This window comes from Mesoplodon bidens, assembly GCF_964165515.1.
Source record: "Mesoplodon bidens genome assembly, chromosome: 12".
Lineage (NCBI taxonomy): Eukaryota > Metazoa > Chordata > Mammalia > Artiodactyla > Ziphiidae > Mesoplodon > Mesoplodon bidens.
In genome coordinates, this window is record NC_138168.1 from 92,359,301 (window position 1) to 92,378,321 (window position 19,021).

Below are 19,021 nucleotides of genomic sequence, written 5' to 3' on the forward strand. Positions count from 1 at the left end.
TGGGGTGATTATTTTTAAGAGACATTGGTAGTAAAAGTAAGAATCAGTTATATGAAGATTTCTAGTTTGAACCTAAGTATTTTCATTTCTGGTACACAATTCTCCTTTGGAAGATTGTTTTAAATATTTTTCATATTCTGTTACATTAAGATCCATTTGTCTGTTTTGCACTTTGAATGGATCTTGTACCCATGCGTGGTTTTGTGCCATCATGCATTGACCATTTGGAAAATATTGGTTCACTGAGCTATGTGGATTTTCCACATGTTGATACATTTCCTTAAACAATATAAAACTATCACCTTGTTAATATCATCACTGACTAGAAAACTCTTTAAGTACTGGGAAGCTCTCAAGCTCAGAGGTGGAGGCACATTTTCAAAAGGCCTAGTTTTCTGTCAAAGCTCAGATTTTATTGCCGGCAGCCCTGCCACAGCAGCACTCGAAGGAAGGGGCTCTCGCTTCATTTGTTTCTGAGAAAAGGCCCAACAGCCACACCCGAATAACTGTAGTTTGTCAGCAGCTCTTCCAGGTGGGAGTGGTGTTCCGTGACAAAAGCGGCTTGCTCAGTTCACAACGTTTACGCGGTCGCACACGTGCTTTTTCTTGAGAGAGCCATCGGACTCTGATACATGGAAGTTCTTTGTGTGCGCTTCGTACTTTGGCAAATAGGACATGTGTTCAATATACTCAAGAGTCCACGTGAAACTGGCCTTTTTTGAGGTGTGAATGCGTAGCAGCGAAACAGACACGGACCGTTAGCACAGCCTGCCGTGCTGCCTCGAGCGGTGGTCACGTGCTGCCTCGAGAGTCACCTGTCGTTACTGTTTACCGTCAGTGTCAATGCCGACATGGCGAGAGAGGCTGATACTGCCTGAGTATTCGTAGGAAAAGAGTGTTGACCTCACAGTTGACCTGAGAGGGTCTGGGGGGGGACCCCAAGGATTCCTGGATTACAGTTTGTGAGCTGCTACCCTAGAATACTTAGTGATTGGTTTTAAGAGTTTTGGTTTGGGCTGATTTTTAAAATATATTCTCAGGTGGATATTAAAGTCTGTATTCATGGTATTTTTCAACTAGGGCTATAAAATTAATATATGTAACATTTAAAGTGTGAACATAAGACATTATGATAGAAAGGTAGATTTTAACATATATTTATTTTACATATATATTTGCTTAATTTTTGTTTATAAATACCTATTTTAATTCTTAGTTATCAGTAATAAGATGCAAGCATTTACATTTTTGCTGTTGAAGGGTACTGGCCATAACCTAGCTAAAGCAGTGACTGTGAAGCTTTATTACTCTGATTCACTCAGGCTGTGACCTGGGCCACTCCCTCCCGGGCCAGAACAGTGGCACGTAGTGTGGCTGGTGGGTGTGTTGTTGACCTGGGCTCATGTCTTCAGGCGCTTGTCTGTCCTTTCCAGTCTCTCCTTCCCAAACATCAGCTCTGCATTGTGCCAACCACTGGCTGTGTAAGGATGTTTTTTTGTTGTTGTTGTTGTTTTTAAATTTTATTTTATTTATTTATATTTGGCTGCGTCGGGTCTTTGTTGCTGCTCGTGGGCTTTCTCTGGTTGCGGTGAACGGGGGTACTCTTTGTTGCGGTGTGAGGGATTCTCATTGCGGTGGCTTCGTTTGTTGCAGAGCACGGGCTCTAGGCGTGCAGGCTTCAGTAGTTGTGGCTCGCGGGCTTAGTAGTTGTGGCTCGTGGGCTCAGTAGTTGTGGCTCGCGGGCACAGTAGTTGTGGCTCGCGGGCTCTAGAGCGCAGGCTCAGTAGTTGTGGCTCACGGACTTAGTTGCTCCATGGCATTTGGGATCTTCCCGGACCAGGGCTCAAACCTATGTCCCCTGCATTGGCAGGTGGATTCTTAACCACTGCACCACCAGGGAATCCCATAAAGATGTTTTTTTCCTACTGTTTTTAACCAAAAAACAGTTTGTATTTTCCCTTAGCTTTAATATATCTCCCGAGAGAGAGACAGACAGCACAGGTAGTATTTATATTTTAAAACTCGCCATGCACGATATGGAATTTTAATGCTTATAAATAATAGGTGAACATATTACTTTTTAAAATGCGTATGGTAAAAACAAAATATTAGAATACTGAATTTATGTTAAAGATGAGCAACACTTAAGATTAATTTAGCTACTCAGTGGCAACTTTTTTTGCAGCAGATATATTGTGTTCTTCATTCATGGCTAGGTGTAAGCTCATTTTGAAGCTTTGGTGACCATTTCCTTTCTACTGATAGTATTACTAAAGTATTTTGATGGTGCACTGTTTTCAACCACTTAGTGAGACATGTTTATTAATAGACACCTTGTTCTAATTTACCGGAGTAATAAAATACAGATCAGAAACCTGAATTGCTGACTGAGTGACTTTGTGAATGAGTCCTTTGTAGATCAGCTGAGCTCTGCTTATTCAGAGGAGGGGCCTGCCCAGAGCGCCATGGACAGTGTGTGCACCGCATTTCATAGTTAGGACCTCGAATATTTTGAAATGCGTTTTTAATTCTGGTTTGGCCAAGGTGACCTTGTTGAGTTCATAGTACAGTTAAGGTGTTTTTGTGCCAAACGTGTTGATTTGGGTTTTTAAAAATAATTTTTTATTACCTTCATGAAATTGTTATTTGGGAAATATCAAGGATGGTAAAATTGAGACCAGTAGATCTGGAAATGCACTAAAAAACATTTATGATCTTCTTTTATGCTTTACTTTTGAAGTATATTCTTGAAAATGTTGTTAGACATCAAGGAGTTAATGCATTTGCTTTTTTTCTATTATGTGCTTATTTTAGCATATTTGGAAGCACTTGAAGTATACATGTATATTTAGTTGTATTTGGTTATTAATTATTTGCATTTTAACCAGTACTGAATCATGTTATTAATCATGTTATTTAGATTATCTAATCAGCCAGGTCTGTCAGGAATCCAGTTTTCAAAAGCTTCGTAGGTTATTCTGATAACAGTTATAATACTTAACATTTCGTGAATGTGTAGTGTCTATACACATGACAGTGTAAATGCTTTGCATGTATTATCTCTTTTAGTTTTTATAGCAATCCTGTGAGGTGGGTACTTTTGCTAGTCCCATTTTGGTTGAAGAAACCAAGGCACAGGGAGATCAAATAACTTGCTCAAGGGTGTAGAACTGGTAAGCTGGGAGCAGTGATCGGAACCCAGGTAGTGTGGCTCTAGAGCCTTCCTGTAACCACGATGAGAATTTGGAGAGTTAAGATCACTGCAATTTAGAAATGGAACAATTTAGAGCTTAATTTTAAGGAAGAACCACAGGCATGATACAGTGAAACCTTATGTGCATATGTGCATACGTATGCATATCTTATATATACATGAGTGTATGGATTTTCATCTTGACTTTTTTTTTTGTGGTACGCGGGCCTCTCACTGTTGTGGCCTCTCCTGCTGTGGAGCACAGGCTCCGGACGCGCAGGCTCAGCGGCCATGGCTCACGGGCCCAGCCGCTCTGGGGCATGTGGCGTCTTCTTGGACCGGGGCACGAACCCCCGTCCCTTGCAACGGCAGGCAGACTCTCAACCACTGCGCCACCAGGAAGGCCCTCATCCTGACTTTTTAAAGCCCTATTATATCTTTTATCTTTGAGACAGGTGATTCTGTGTTTTGTAGTCAACGTGGTGCCAGCCGTATTTTATTTTCTAACTGTATGCAGACTGTTGGATACCTTGTATCTTGTACAGTAACCAAGAATTTGGTAGCTTCACTGATAGCGTTCCTGTGCCCGAGGGAAGGAAAGGAAGGCCCTACCTCCCTGAGGTTCTGGGCACTGCTGAGTTCAGACCCTCTTCTGGCAGCAGGGTGGTGACTGGAGTCCAGCCATCTGCCCACACCGGTTTACTTCATCCCTCTCCTCTCCATGAGCCTCCTTCACTGCCTTTCCTCTGGACTTTACTCTGGATCCGGCTGTGGCCCCGGCCCTTTCCTGGTCTGTGCCTCAAATGAAATGACAAGCAAAACTTGTTTGTTCTCCTCACTGCCGGGGCTCAGTTAATTTAACTTCATGAAGTGTTGTTTACATATTACCTAGCAATTTCCCCCCAGGTAACATTGGAGTTTCAACAGAGTCTTCTAGAGCTAATTCCTTGTTGGTTACTGACGATTCTAACTAACTTCTACTGAGTAAATATTTGCTGTTCCCAAACTGGAAGGGAGAATTCCAGGCAGAAACTGCCGTTTTGGAGAACAGTATAGTGGGCCTCCGAGATCATACACACTTCTCTGTCACCAGCCTATGTTTTCTCTTCTTGAAAGAAATAGTAAAGCATGGAGGAAGTTTCTCGGTGGGAAGGTAAGTGTACTTTTCTTTGATGAGCAAAGGGCTGAGTATTTGGTTATGGGAACCACGCGTTAGCGTACCCAATTTGTGATGACAGCAAACTAAGTGTACTCACTAAACTAGTGTTACAGGGTAGTTACATGCATGTAACTTCAAGTTGTCACCCATCGTATTTTCCTTATTTGTATCAGTTTGATGTTGCATTTGCCTTTCGATTCTTGTGGTTCATATTCTAGCACAAAATATAATTTAACTTTAAAGTTATTAATTTTTTTTTAGTGAGTGGCGCCTAAACTATTAAATATTACTTGTTTGTGGTTTGCACAGCTTCTGAACAAATTTCCAGTGCTTCAGGAATGTTTCCATTTTATTGGTGTAATGACATTTTTAGACATTTTATCTTTAGTATGTAATTACAAATGCATGTGATTGGTATCAACAGCTTGATTCTTGAGAAACATTACAGATTTTACATTAAGTACAATGATAATTCTTGTTTGCTTCTATGAACTTGTGAGCAAAATTTTTGGAAATGGTTATGCACTTACTTCAGGGCCTGAGTGCTGTGAGAAATTGCTTCTGTGGCTTATTTGTTTCTTTTTTTAGTGGCTTAGCCCTGTTAAAACTATGGCATTTTAACACTTCTCTTGGGTTTGTCATAGGCTAATGCAGTATTCATTCATTCAGACTAATATTTATTGAGTGCCGCCATGTTTTAGGCTTTGTTTATAGGGACTGGGCCTACGCAAGAGAAAGCTGTAATGCTCTATCTGAGGGAGGGAAGGGAAACAAGACTCTGAATAATGGCCCCATTGTGCCCTAAGAAGAAAGCTTAAGCTGTAGCCCGCGGTGCCGACGGCGCCTGGGCCTGAGGTGGAACCCTGGCCTCCCCCGCGATACCTGTGACCCTCTCTGCTGCCACATACCCATGGGCACTCACTCAGTGGTCACCTGCTTCGTGCCAGTCACTGCATAAGTGCTGAGCATGCAAAGCTTAGTGGACACCTGATCCCCTTCTCAAGTAGCTCCCATTCTAGTGTGGCAGGTAGACTGAAAGGCGTGGCAGGAGTGTGGTGAGTGCTCCGTTGGGATGCTGGGGGGCAGGGGCCTCTTTATAGACTGTGGAGATGGGTCTTGAGATGATGGGGAGTTTTCCCTGTGGATCAGGAGAGGGTGTTCCTGGCAAAGAGCATTACTAGTGCAGCAAATATGTGTTCATCTGATACCTGCGGGGCGGCAGCGATCAAGGGAGACACCTGTGTGCCGGTTTGGAGGAGCCAGGGGAGCATATGGGGGGCTGGGGGAGTACGTGGGTGGGCACAGTAAACAGGTGTGGCAGCCCGGGGAGCACCTGGGGGCCAGGGAGCACCTCGTGGCCAGGGGATCACCTGGGGGTCGGGGAGCACGTGGGGGCCAGGGGAGCACGTGGGCACCGCACCTTTCCTAGAGGGCAGGTCAGCAAAGCTTCACTGAGTTCATTTTAGGAAATGTTTACTCTGAGTCCTGAGGAATTTGTAGAAAAGGTGGAAAACTTATTTAAAAGTATTCAATCTGGTTGAATGTGTTTTTGTGCCCGTGAACATGCAGGTGCATTGGTGACCTGCAGGCTGGCTTGTTCCTCATTACTTTCTGCTCCTCCCTGAAAGAGGATCGTAGGGCCTTGCCTTCTTGGCACCAGGCTTGACCACGTGGCTTGCTTTGGCCAGTGACACGCCACTCTGAGCAGCAGCTTTAGGTCCCACATCCATGCTTCTGTTACTGCTCTTCCCTCTTCCATGAATTAGTGTATCCCAGGCTGGGGCTGATGAAGAATGCTGGAACAGAGTGATCATGAGAGAGAAATGAAACTTTGGAGTTGTGGCCACTGAGCTCTTGGGTTCATTTGTTTTTGCAGCATGGCCTAGTGTGTGTCCGTGTGTCTCTGGATGGACGAGTGTGCCCGCTGGCTCGTGCGGGCCAAGGTGCCAGCTGCTGGCTGTGGAGCTGCAGGTGTTAACAGGGCTGCTTTCTTGCGGGCCTTGTAAGCTAAGGTGAGAACGTTGCAGATGAAAGAAGGCGATGAAGTTTGCAGTTGAGCGCGCCTGGCCTCTCTGGTGTCAGAGTCTACAGGGCACGGGGAGGGCGGGCCTGGAGGCAGGAGGCTGACAGGGTTTATGGCAGGTGTGTCTGTGGGATCAAGGCCGCAGTTCACGTGGAAGGAGAGGATGAAACTTGAGGAGGTACAGTTGGGATTTGGAGAGTGGCAAGGAGATGGTTTAAGAGAAAAAGTTGTCCAGGATCATTCCAGGTTTGTACTTAGCTACTAGGTAGGTAGTGGTACCCTTAGCCAGAGTTAAAAAAAAAAAAAAAAAACAAGTGGTAGGTTAGATTTGGGTGGAGAAGTAAAAAGTCGTCTTTGAGATGCATTGAATTTGAGGTGCTTATGAATGTCCAGGTAGAAGTTTCCTGCATAAACAGCTAAGAGGAAGGGGATGGCGGAGAAGGGTGTGGCTGGAAGGTAGCCAAGGCCGGGTGAGCCTCAGGAGAGAAAGGACCTAGGTCACAAAGCTTGAGAACCAAACTCTCCGAGGTCGAGCATACGGAAAGCTGGAGGCCATCCGAGTCCAGTACAGGAGGAGAGCACATTGCTGTCCAGCCCAGGGGGAAGGTTTGGAGCGAAGGTGTCTCGTGCTGAGCTTTCTGTTCTGTGATCTGCCACCTTGTAACTCATCTCATCCCTGCCTTCTTGCTTTCAATCCTCCTAGCCTGCTAAACTGCTTTTCTCGAGGTAGCCTTGGTTTCCTAATTGCCAAAACCAGTTGCCCATTGTAGGACCACAGAAGACTTTATTTGCCCCCCGCTTTTTCTTTGTAATGGTATTTGTGCATTTTCACCTTCCCTGGTTTCCCCTGGGTGACTCCATTTGGCTCTTCTTTCTTGGGGTTGTAAGTATTTTAACGTTGGACTCTGTCCTCTACTTATTTTATTTTTTTAACATGTACAAGCATCTCTTTTTTAAATAAATTTTATTTATTTATTTATTTATTTTACTTATTTATTTTTGGCTGTGTTGGGTCTTCGTTGCTGCGCGCGGGCTTTCTCTAGTTGCGGTGAGCGGGGGCTGCTCTTCGTTGCGGTGCACGGGCTTCTCACTGCAGTGGCTTCTCTTGTTGCGGAGCGCAGGCTCTAGGCGTGCGGGCTCAGTAGTTGTGGCTCGCGGGCTCTAGAGCGCAGACTCAGTAGTTGTGGCGCACAGGCTTAGCTGCTCCGTGGCATGTGGGGTCTTCCTGGACCAGGGCTCAAACCCGTGTCCCCTGCATTGGCAGGCGGATTCTCAACCACTGCGCTACCAGGGAAGCCCTCCTTATTTCTTTAATTCAGAAAAGACCTGTAATTAAGTATGGGACCATCATCCTGAGGTCTAGCGGGCAGGTTGGTGTGGGCCGGAGCTGACACAGCGCACTTACTTCAGACGCTGACTGTAGCCGGCGCGCTCGCGCAGGTACCGGCACCTGTTGCTGGTGTTGCTGGGTCATGGGAACCGCGGGGTGGTGGTTCGTGGGAGGGCTGGTGTCCTGGTGGCCGCTTCCCCTGTGCCGCCTTCTCTCCTCCTCTCCTGCGCCACGAGTGTTTCAGAGTTGCTGTGGGGTCTCTGCAAGAAGACAGGGGCCTGGCGTGATTGTACTCTAGGAATTAGGGAATTTCTGAAACGTGCGTAGCTCATCGCAGAGACTAACGGCTTGGCAGCACATCGTAAGAAGTAACAGATTCTTTACGGAAAAATGCCGCTGCTTTTCACCTAGAGCTGTGATCTCTAGTTAGAACCTTCTGCGGGTACATTTGTGTTGACGGTTCAGTGTCTGACTGGCCCCAGGAGCAGAACCTCCTTGGGATAGTGGCTGTTGGAGAATTAAAATTAAGTAAGACTTTTTAGGTGAGTAGTAAGTGACTTATTTTTACTCAAAAGGAAGCTATAGACACCTTTATAACACCTATATAAAATTCTGTTAATTTTTGACAGCTATGTAATTAATATTCCGCGTACTAGTCATACTATTCACGCTCTGCAATACAATGTTTCAGTAACGTTCCTGTGAACATTTTGCAAACATCTCTTTCTGTAGTTGTATTTCTATAAAATAGATTTCTAAAAGCAGAATTTACATCAAAGGGCTGTACACACAGAACATTTTGATAGACTTTGCCAAATTCTTACCATAAAAGGCTTTGCAGTTCATACCCCCATGGTTGTGGGTATGGTCCTTTACCTAATGCTGTATATTGGGAACCAATCTCTTTTCAGTCTGACAGTTAAAAGGTCATCGGTTTCAAACTTCACATTTCCTTGTTCATTGTTCAGGTAGAGCGTCTTTCACGAATTCACTGGCCATTATACTTTTTAGGTGAAGTATCCCTTTTTCTGTTGGGGTATTTGTTTTAATCTTTTCAATTTGTACAAATGCATATTGACGTTTTACTCTGTATTAAAAATTTTTGTTTTCTACTTAGTCATTTTGGTCTTCTAATTTTATATCCGCAAGTGAATGTATTTTACTGGCTCATTTCCTTCTTCATTTTTTATGTACTTGAAAAGTAGCTAAAAGATCAAGGGAGCACCTGTTTTTGAAATTGTAGCTATCTTAGCTTGAGTTACAACTGAGAGCTTCTATCTCTTTCCTTTTACATTTAGTAATTACCATATTTTGTAAGCGTGTGGACAGTCTTTTTTTCTTAGATCAGGCTCAAATCTATTAAACTCTTCACCACCAGACTATATAGTATTAGAAGGAGGCTTACACATAGATAGGTTTGTTTCTAAGGTCTTTAAATGTTGAACTAGTTTGGAGCTTTGCTTTATGTCCCTAGTTTTCAATATAACTATAAAAATGCTAAATTAATTTTACTTTAATGATTTTATTTATTTATGCATTGAGAAGATTCTCAGAATGAACTTTAGGGGTATGTTTTTCCTTTTTAGCAGTAACTGAACTTAAAACCTTTTCCAAAAACCAGAGTATGAACTTTAGAAGTTCAAAACTAAGTCATGAGCTTTGCAGAAATTAGCTTTATTGTTAGTTGTAAATAGTTAAGGTTATCTGACTACTTAAAACTTGCTTCTAATTGATTTGATTTGTTTTAGTGATATGGTATGTATTTTTTTCAATTTATGTTATTTCTATAAACATCACAGTAAAGAAATTAATATGTTAAAAAATGATGATTAGCATTAAAAAAAAACAGGTGGTTTTGTTTCCTGGTGTTATCTTTTAGAATCTTCTATGTGATTTGGGGGAGAGGTAGCGTACTGGATGCCTAGTAAATGGCTTTTTCAGGGGAATCGCTCGTTGTAAAGTCATCGTTAGCACTGCGCGCGCGCGTGTGTGGACCAAATGTTGTTTAACTCTGCCGACTGATTCTGCCTTGTTAAGACAATCAGTAATGATGTGATTATTTTGCCGGTTTGCTTATTTGGTTGATGTGACCAGCCACCTATAAAAGAAGAAAACCGTGAAGTACAGCTCTACTTTGCTATCGATTTAAATAGTCTGATTTTAAAGATGAAAGTTAAATTTTAGAACTATGTCATTGCTTTTCACCCTAAGTTGCTCAACCCTCGACTTCACCCAAACCAGTGACCTTCAAACCGCCGGATCCGTCACCACCTCGCGCCCCTCCGGCCTGCCTCGCCCCCCCCATCTGCACTTGGCCTCCGGGTCTGCTCAGCTGCCCTTTGCCGCGGGGAGGAGCGCCCAGGTCTGGCCGTGTCCTCCCCTCTGCCCCACAGGAGCTCTTTCCTTCTCAGGGCTTCAGGTGCCGGCGCGGCCCAGCTTGTATCTGCAGGTGTGCTCACTGCCCTGAAGGGACGTGTCCGGCCCCAGTGCTGACTCCCCACTCCGCGCACACCTGCATCCCCTGCGGCCTCCCCGCCTGAGCACCAGCTGGCCCTCCGCTTGGCTCGCTTCTCACGCCCCAGCCTTACCCCCGTTCCAGCTCGCAGACCTCCCGTTCCATCAGGCCGCGGCAGAACCTGGCAGCTCTGCCTTCCAGGCATCTTCACCGTCTCGCTCGTCCTCAGCATCCCAGCTGCCTGCTGCTGGCCCGGTCCAGGAGGGCCTCCTCTCTCACCTGGGTTGCTCCAGTAACCTCTTGCTTTTTTTTTTTTTCCCTCCCATTGTCTACCTTTGCCCCCCTCACAGTCTGTTTCCCATGCAGAGATAACACTTCTAAACCTTAAGTTAATAATACAGTTTTCTGTTCAGGCTCTCAAGTGGCTTTACTGTTACTCAGAGTGTACCTCAGCCTCCAAAGGCCCAGCACGATGCTGTTTTCTGAGAAGGTCTAATGCTGTATTTTCCCGTCTCATTCTGCTCTAGCAGCAGTGGTCTCGCTGTTTCTCAGATGTGCCCACCAGGCTTCTGCTTGGGGCCTTGCTCTTGTTCCCTCTGCTGGGAATGTTCCTTCCCTACAGCTCAGCTTCTGTTCAAGTCCCCCTTCCACTTACATCCCCCAGTGACTTTTGGTCCCTCTGCCTTACTTAATTCTTGTATCAGCACCTGTCATTGTTGAGATCTCCTCCTGTTCGATTCTAAGTTCCGTGAGAACAGAGACGGTTCTGTTTGTTATTCTTCCCGCATCGCCTAGAGTTAGGCAGAAGAAGAGGAGGAGGGGGTGATGATGGTGATGATTTACCTGGAGATAAAAATGTTCTATCCCCTAGGCTTAAGGTCTGTTCTGAGTCTTTTTTGGTTACTGAATTACAGTTTTCATTCCTTTTTGAAACGTTTATTATAGATTGTTATTCCCGTGTCACTGAATATTTACATTTTTAATACAGTGTAAAAACGTTACTGTGAAGTGAGCTTTACCTTTGAACTGGCTGGTGTCCCAGCTTTGGGAATCTGACCTGTGGTGACGGTTTTCATTTTGTCCTCCGTTCTAGACAGTTCCTTCCCTTTGCTTCCTTTCCATTCCTTGAGAATTATCACTGGAAAATTGTAGGGAACCCTTGTCCTGAAGAGATCTGGCTAGGAGACTCATGGTTCTACCACAGTTGGCATCCTGGGGGGTCCTCTGTCATGGGGGTAGCGCTGTGGGGGGTCACGCGCTCCTCCTGGCCCATCTCCCGTATGAGTGACTGTCACGGCCACGCCTCTGGCATATTACACGCCAAGCAGTGGTTTAAGATGCACAGCCAACCTTTTCCTCCATTTAATTCCCAAATCAACAAGGGATATATTATTATTACTACCTACGTCTCTTTCAGTTGAATGAGGCTCAGAAAATTCAAGGATTTAGTAGTTATAGTTCCTTCTCCTTTTCGGCCTCCAGAGATAACTACTGACCTGAAGACGGTAGAGAATAGTTCGTGTGTTTGAACTGTTGTGTAGTATTCCTCTGTCCATTATCTCTGCTCCTGTCTAGGGACGATCAGGTTGTTCATAGCTGTCCCGTGTTACAAAGGAGGATTTACAGAACACCCTTGTCCGTGTTTCCTTCTGTGCTAATGACAGTGTTTAGGAGGATATCTAGAGGTGTAATTTCTCAGTCAGAGGCCATACACAGTTTCTAATTTACCAGGTTCTGCCAAATTGGTCTTTGAGATGGTTACACCAGTTGACATTCCAGACCTCAGAATTCCTCACGTCCTCAGTATATTCAGATGTTTTTGTAAGCTGGAATATATGAAATAATAATTATTACTTACATTAGCCTGATTTCAGTGAGTGAACATGTTTTCTTATGTCTATGGTTTTAGGTTGATTCTGTATTCCATATCTTAGATTGAAAAAAATTCTTACTTGTTACTGTTTCTGATTTTGTCTAGAAATGGTAATATCTTCTTCAAAAGATATAGTGTAACTTTATATATAAAAATAGAATCAGTGGTTTTTGAGGCTTTCATTTCACAGAAGCTAACACTTTTTTTTCATATATCTGTATCTTTGAGTTCATGCCTACAACATAGTCCATTAATTATCTAAAGAATTTATTCCAGAATGTACTTTTTTTTAGTTTATTCATATATGTGTTATAGTTAAATATCCCACATATTTGGAATATTTATTTTCAGTGTGGACAGTTCTGGAATAGAAGTTGAAAGTGTTATATTTTGGTGAGCAGAATGAGAATCTACTTCAGTGATTGCTTCTTTTCATGAAAATTCTCGTTTGCAATTATGTTAAGAAAACTCCTCAGTTGAACAGGGAGCTATTCTCATCAGTGTCACTTTGCCCTTCTAAGTTCCTTTGCTAGATTAGTGCTGTTAAAAGTCCTCCTAGTCTTTGCCTTCAACAGCAGTTCAGAGATTGGTTCAAGATGGCGGAGTAGAAGGACATGCTCTCACTCCCTCTTGAGAGAGCGCTGGAATCACAACTAACTGCTGAACAGTCATCAACGGGAAGACCCTGGAATTCACCAAAAAAGATACCCCACATCCAAAGACAAAGGAGAAGCCACAGTGAGACGGCAGGAGGGGCACAATCACAATAAAATCAAATCCCATAACCACTGGGTGGGTGACTCACAGACTGGAGAACACTTATACCACAGAAGTCCACCCACTGGAGTGAAGGTTCTGAGCCCCACGCCAGGCTTCCCAACCTGGGGGTCTGGCAACAGGAGGAGGAATTCCTAGAGAATCAGATGTTGAAGGCTAGCGGGATTTGATTGCAGGACTTCAACAGGACTGGGGGAAACAGAGACTCCACTCTTGGAGGGCACACACAAAGTAGTGTGCAATTTGGGACGCAGGGGAAGGAGCAGTGACCCCATAGAGACTGAAGCAGACCTACCTGCTAGTGTTGGAGGGTCTCCTGCAGAGGCGGGGGGTGGCTGTGGCTCACCGTGAGGACAGGGACACTGGCAGCAGCAGTTCTGGGAAGTACTTCTTGGCGTGAGCACTCCCAGAGTCCACCATTAGCCCCACCAAGGAACCTGGGTAGGCTCCAGTGTTGGGTCGCCTCAGGCCAAACAACCAACAGGGAGGAAACCCAGCCCCACCCATCAGCAGACAAGAGGATTAAAGTTTTACTGAGCTCTGCCCACCAGGGAAACACCCAGCTCTACCCACCACCAGTCTCTCCCATCAGGAAACTTGCACAAGCCTCTTAGAAAGCCTCATCTACCAGAAGGCAGACAGCAGAAGCAAGAAGAATTACAATCCTGTAGCCTGTGGAACTAAAACCACATTCACAGGAAGATAGACAAGATGAAAAGGCAGAGGGCTATGTACCAGATGTAGGAACAAGATAAAACCCCAGAAAAAACAACTAAATGAACTGGAGATAGGCAACCTTCCAGAAAAAGAATTCAGAATGATGATAGATGATCCAGGACCTGTGAAAAAGAATGGAGGCAAAGATTGAGAAGATGCAAGAAATGTTTAACAAAGACCTAGAAGAATTAAAGAACAAACAGAGATGAACAATACAACAACTGAAATGAAAAATACACTAGAAGAAATCAATAGCAGAATAACTGAGGCAGATGAACGGATAAGTGATCTGGAAGACAGAATGGTGGAATTCACTGCTGCGGAACGGAATAAAGAAAAAAGAATGAAAAGAAATGAAGACAGCCTAAGAGACCTCTGGGACAACATTGAATGCAACAGCGTTCGCATTATAGGGGTCCCAGAAGGAGAAGAGAGAGAAAGGACCTGAGAAAATATTTGAAGAGATTATAGTTGAAAACTTCCCTAACATGGGAAAGGAAATAGCCACCCAAGTCCAGGAAGCGCAGCAAGCCCCATACAGGATAAACCCAAGGAGAAACACGCCGAGACACATAGTAATCAAATTATCAAAAATTAAAGACAAAAATTATTGAAAGCAGCAAGGGAAAAATGACAAATAACATACAAGGGAACTCCCATAAGGTTAACAGCTGATTTCTCAGCAGAAACTCTACAAGCCAGAAGGGAGTGGCATGACGTATTTAAAGTGATGAATGGGAAGAACCTACAACCAAGATTACTCTACGCAACAAGGATCTCATTCAGATTCAGTGGAGAAATCAGAAGCTTTACAGACAAGCAAAAGCTAAGAGAATTCATCACCACCAAACCAGCTCTACAACAAATGCTAAAGGAACTTCTCTAAGTGGGAAACACAAGAGAAGAAAAGGACCTACAAAAACAAATCCAAAACAATTAAGAAAATGGTAATAGGAACAAACATATTGATAGTTGCCTTAAACATGAATGGATTAAATGCTCCAACCAAAAGACACAGGCTCGCTGAATGGATACAAAAACAAGACCCATATATATGCTGTCTACAAGACACCCACTTCAGGCCTAGGGACACACACAGACTGAAAGTGAGGGGATGGAAGAAGATATTCCATGCAAATGGAAGTCAAAAGAAAGCTGGAGTAGCAATACTCATATCAGATAAAATAGACTTTAAAATAAGAATGTTACAAGAGACAAGGAAGGACACTACATAATGATCAAGGGATCAATCCAAGAAGAAGATATACCAATTATAAATATATATGCACCCAACATAGGAGCACCTCAATACATAAGGCAGCTGCTAACAGCTGTAAAAGAGGAAATCGACAGTAACACAATAATAATGGGGGACTTTAACACCTCACTTACACCAATGGACAGATCATCCAAACAGAAAATTAATAAGGAAACGCAAGCTTTAAATGAAACAATAGACCAGATAGATTTAATTGATATTTATAGGACATTCCATCGAAAAACAGCAGACTACATTTTCTTCTCAAGTGCACATGGAACATTCTCCAGGATACATCACATCTTGGGTCACAAATCAAACGTCAGTGAATTTAAGAAAATTGAAACCATATCAAGCATGTTTTCTGACCACAACGCTATGAGATTAGAAATCAATTACAGGGAAAAAACCATGAAACACAAACACATGGAGGCTAAACAATACGTTACTAAATAACCAAGAGATCACTGAAGAAATCAAAGAGGAAATCAAAAAATATCTAGAGACAAATGACAATGAAAACACAATGACCCAAAACCTATGGGATGCAGCAAAAGCAGTTCTAAGAGGGAAGTTTATGGCAATACAATCCTACCTCAAGAAACAACAAACATCTCAAATAAACAATCTAACCTTACACCTAAAGGAACTAGAGAAAGAAGAACAAACCAAACCCAGAGTTAGTAAAGGAAAGAAATAAAGCTCAGAGCAGAAATAAATGAAATAGAAGCAAAGAAAACAGTAGCAAAGATCAATGACTAAAAGCTGGTTCTTTGAGAAGGTAAACAAAATTGATAAAGCATTAGCCAGACTCATCAAGAAAAACAAGGAGAGTACTCAAGTCAATAAAATTAGAAATGAAAAAGGCGAAGTTACAACAGACACCGCAGAAATAAAAAGCATCCTAAGAGACTGCTACAAGCAAATCTATGCCAATAAAATGGACAACCGGGAAGAAATGGACAAATTCTTAGAAAGGTATAACCTTCCGAGACTGAACCAGGAAGAAATGGAAAATATGAACAGACCAATCACAAGTAATGAAATTGACACTGTGATTAAAAATCTTCCAACAAACAAAAGTCCAGGGCCAGATGGCTTCACAGGTGAATTCTATCAAACGTTTAGAGAAGAGCTAACACCCATCCTTCTCAAACTCTTCCAAAAAATTGCAGAGGAAGGAACACTTCCAAACATTCTGTAAGGCCACCATCACCCTGATACCAAATCCAAAGATACTACAAAAGAAGAAAATTACAGACCAATATCACTCATGAATATAGATGCAAAAATCCTCAACAGAATACTAGCAAACAGAATCCAACAACACATTAGAAGGATCATACACCATGATCAAGTGGGATTTATCCCAGGGATGCAAGGATTCTTAAATATACACAAATCAATCAATGTGATAAACCATATTAATAAATTGAAGGAGAAAAACCATATGATCATCTCAGTAGATGCAGAAAAAGCTTTTGACAAAATTCAACACTCCATTTATGATTAAAAACTCTCCAGAGGGGTTTCCCTGGTGGCGCAGTGGTTGGGAGTCTGCCTGCTGGTGCGGGGGACGCGGGTTCGTGCCCCAGTCTGGGAGGATCCCACATGCCGCGGAGCGGCTGGGCCCATGAGCCACAGCTGCTGGGCCTGAGCGTCCGGAGCCTGTGCTCCGCAGCGGGAGAGGCCACGGCGGTTAGAGGCCCGCGTACCACAAAAAAAAAAAAAAAAAAAAAAAAAAAACTCTCCAGAAAGTGGGCATAGATGGAACCTACCTCAACATAATAAAGGCCATATATGACAAACCACAGCAAACACCCTTCTCAATGGTGAAAAACTGAATGCATTTCCTCTAAGATCAAGAGCAAGACAAGGATGTCCACTTTCACCACTGTTATCCAACATAGTTTTGGACGTCCTAGCCACGGCAATCAGAGAAGAAAAAGAAATAAAAGGAATACAAATTGGAAAAGAAGAAGTAAAACTGTCACTGTTTGCAGATGACATGATACTATACATAGAGAATCCTAAAGGTGCCACCAGAAAACTACTAGAGCTAATCAATGAATTTGGTAAAGTAGCAGGATACAAAATTAATGCACAGAAATCTCTTGCATTCCTATATACTAATGATGAAAAATATGAAAGAGAAATTAAGGAAACACTCCCATTTACCACTGCAACAAAAAGAATAAAATACCTAGGAATAAACCTACCTAGGGAGACAAAAGACCTGTATGCAGAAAGCTGTAAGACACTGATGAAAGAAATGAAACATAATACAAACGGAGAGATATGCCATGTTCTTGGATTGGAAGAATCAATATTGCGAAAATGACTATACTACCGAAATCTACAGATTCAGTGCAATCCCTATCAAATTACCAATGGCATTTTTCACAGAACTAGAACAAGAAATCTTAAAATTTGTATGGAGACACAACAGACCCCGAATAGCCAAAGCAGTCTTGAGGGAAAAAAACGGAGCTGGAGGAATCAGACTCCCTGACTTCAGACTCTACTACAAAGCTACAGTAATCAAGACAATATAGTACTGGCACAAAAACAGAAACATAGATCAGTGGAACAAGATAGAAAGCCCAGAGATAAACCCACGCACCTATGGTCATCTAATCTATGACAAAGGAGGCAAGGATATACAATGGAGAAAAGACAGTCTCTTCAATAAGTGGTGCTGGGAAAACTGGACAGCTACATGTAAAAGAATGAAATTAGAACACTCCCTAACACCATACACAAAAATAAACTCAAAATGGATTAGAGACCTAAATATAAGATCGGCACTATAAAACTCTTAGAGGAAAACATAGGCAGAACACTCTTTGACATAAATCACAGCAAGATTTTTTTTGATCCACCTCCTAGAAAAATGGAAATAAAACCAAAAATAAACAAATGGGACCTAATGAAACTTAAAAGCTTTTGCACAGCAAAGGAGACTACAAACAAGACGAAAAGACAACCCTCAGAATGGGAGAAAATATTTGCAAACGAATCATCGTTGAAAGGATTGATGTCCAAAATATATAAACAGCTCATGCAGCTCACTATTAAAAAAACAAACAACCCAATCAAAAAATGGGCAGAAGACCTAAATAGACATTTCTCCAAAGGAGATGTACAGATGGCCAAGAAGCACATGAAAAGCTGCTCAACATCACTAATTATTAGAGAAATGCAAATCAAAACTACAGTGAGGTATCACCTCACACCAGTTAGAATGGGCATCATCAGAAAATCTACAAACAACAAATGTTGGAGAGGGTGTGGAGAAAAAGGGACCCTCTTGCACTGTTGGTGGGAATGTAAATTGATACAGCCACTATGGAGAACAGTATGGAGGTTCCGTAAAAAACTAAACATAGAATTACCATATAACCCAGCGATCTCACTACTGGGCATATACCCATAGAAAACCATAATTCAAAAAGACACATGCATCCCAGTGTTCATTGCAGCACTATTTACAATAGCCAGGACATGGAAGCAACCTAAATGCCCATCGACAGACGAATGGATAGAGAAGATGTGGTACATATATACAATGGAATAATACTCAGCCATAAAGAGGAATGAAATTGGGTCATTTGTAGAGACATGGTTGGATCTAGAGACTGTCATACAGAGTGAAGTAAGTCAGAAAGAGAAAAACAAATATCATATATTAACACATATGTGGAACCTAGAAAAATGGTACAGGTGAACCGGTTTGCAGGGCAGAAATAGAGACACAGATGTAGAGAACAAACGTATGGACACCAAGGGGGGAAAGTGGTGGTGGTGGGATGAACTGGGAGATTGGGATTGACATATATACACTTATATGTATAAAATGGATAACTAATGAGAGCCTGCTGTATAAAAAAGATAAAAAAATTTAAAAAAAGTACTCGTAAACAATGTGGTTCCTTTCCAAAGTCTCTGCACTGATTTATGCAGATTACCTTTTTGTTTTTCTCTTGCACGGTACCAAGCGACATTCCAATCTGCTGTGGTCATTTGATAATGAAGAGTGAAACAGGAAGTACAGTCACAGGAGGTACTGGTTGGCACCAAATATGCAGTTCAGGATCCCTCATCATAGCAGGGGAGAGAATGTCAGACACTTGTACCAAAACAAAGTCTTTTTTTTCTTTATAAAATCCCAACTAGAAGGCAGTCATGTTCGTGTCACTGCTTTTGCACCCTCTGTCCAAAAATTATTTTGTTTCT

At 42.7% G+C, this 19,021-nt stretch overlaps 1 protein-coding gene across 8 annotated transcripts in view; it reads left to right on the forward strand.

Moving 5' to 3' along the window:
• The window catches only part of AFDN (afadin, adherens junction formation factor), a 133,774-nt gene that overhangs the window by 7,537 nt on the left and 107,216 nt on the right, over positions 1–19,021 (forward strand). Inside the window, exon 1 of one of the 8 annotated variants that reach the window (XM_081250845.1) lies at positions 4,155–4,346. The exons of the other annotated variants lie outside the window; for them this stretch is intronic. Within the exon in view, the coding sequence (XP_081106971.1) occupies positions 4,290–4,346 (57 nt within the window). The 5' untranslated portion in view covers positions 4,155–4,289. Of the gene's footprint in view, positions 1–4,154; positions 4,347–19,021 lie in introns of those variants that run through there. 8 annotated transcript variants of the gene reach the window in all.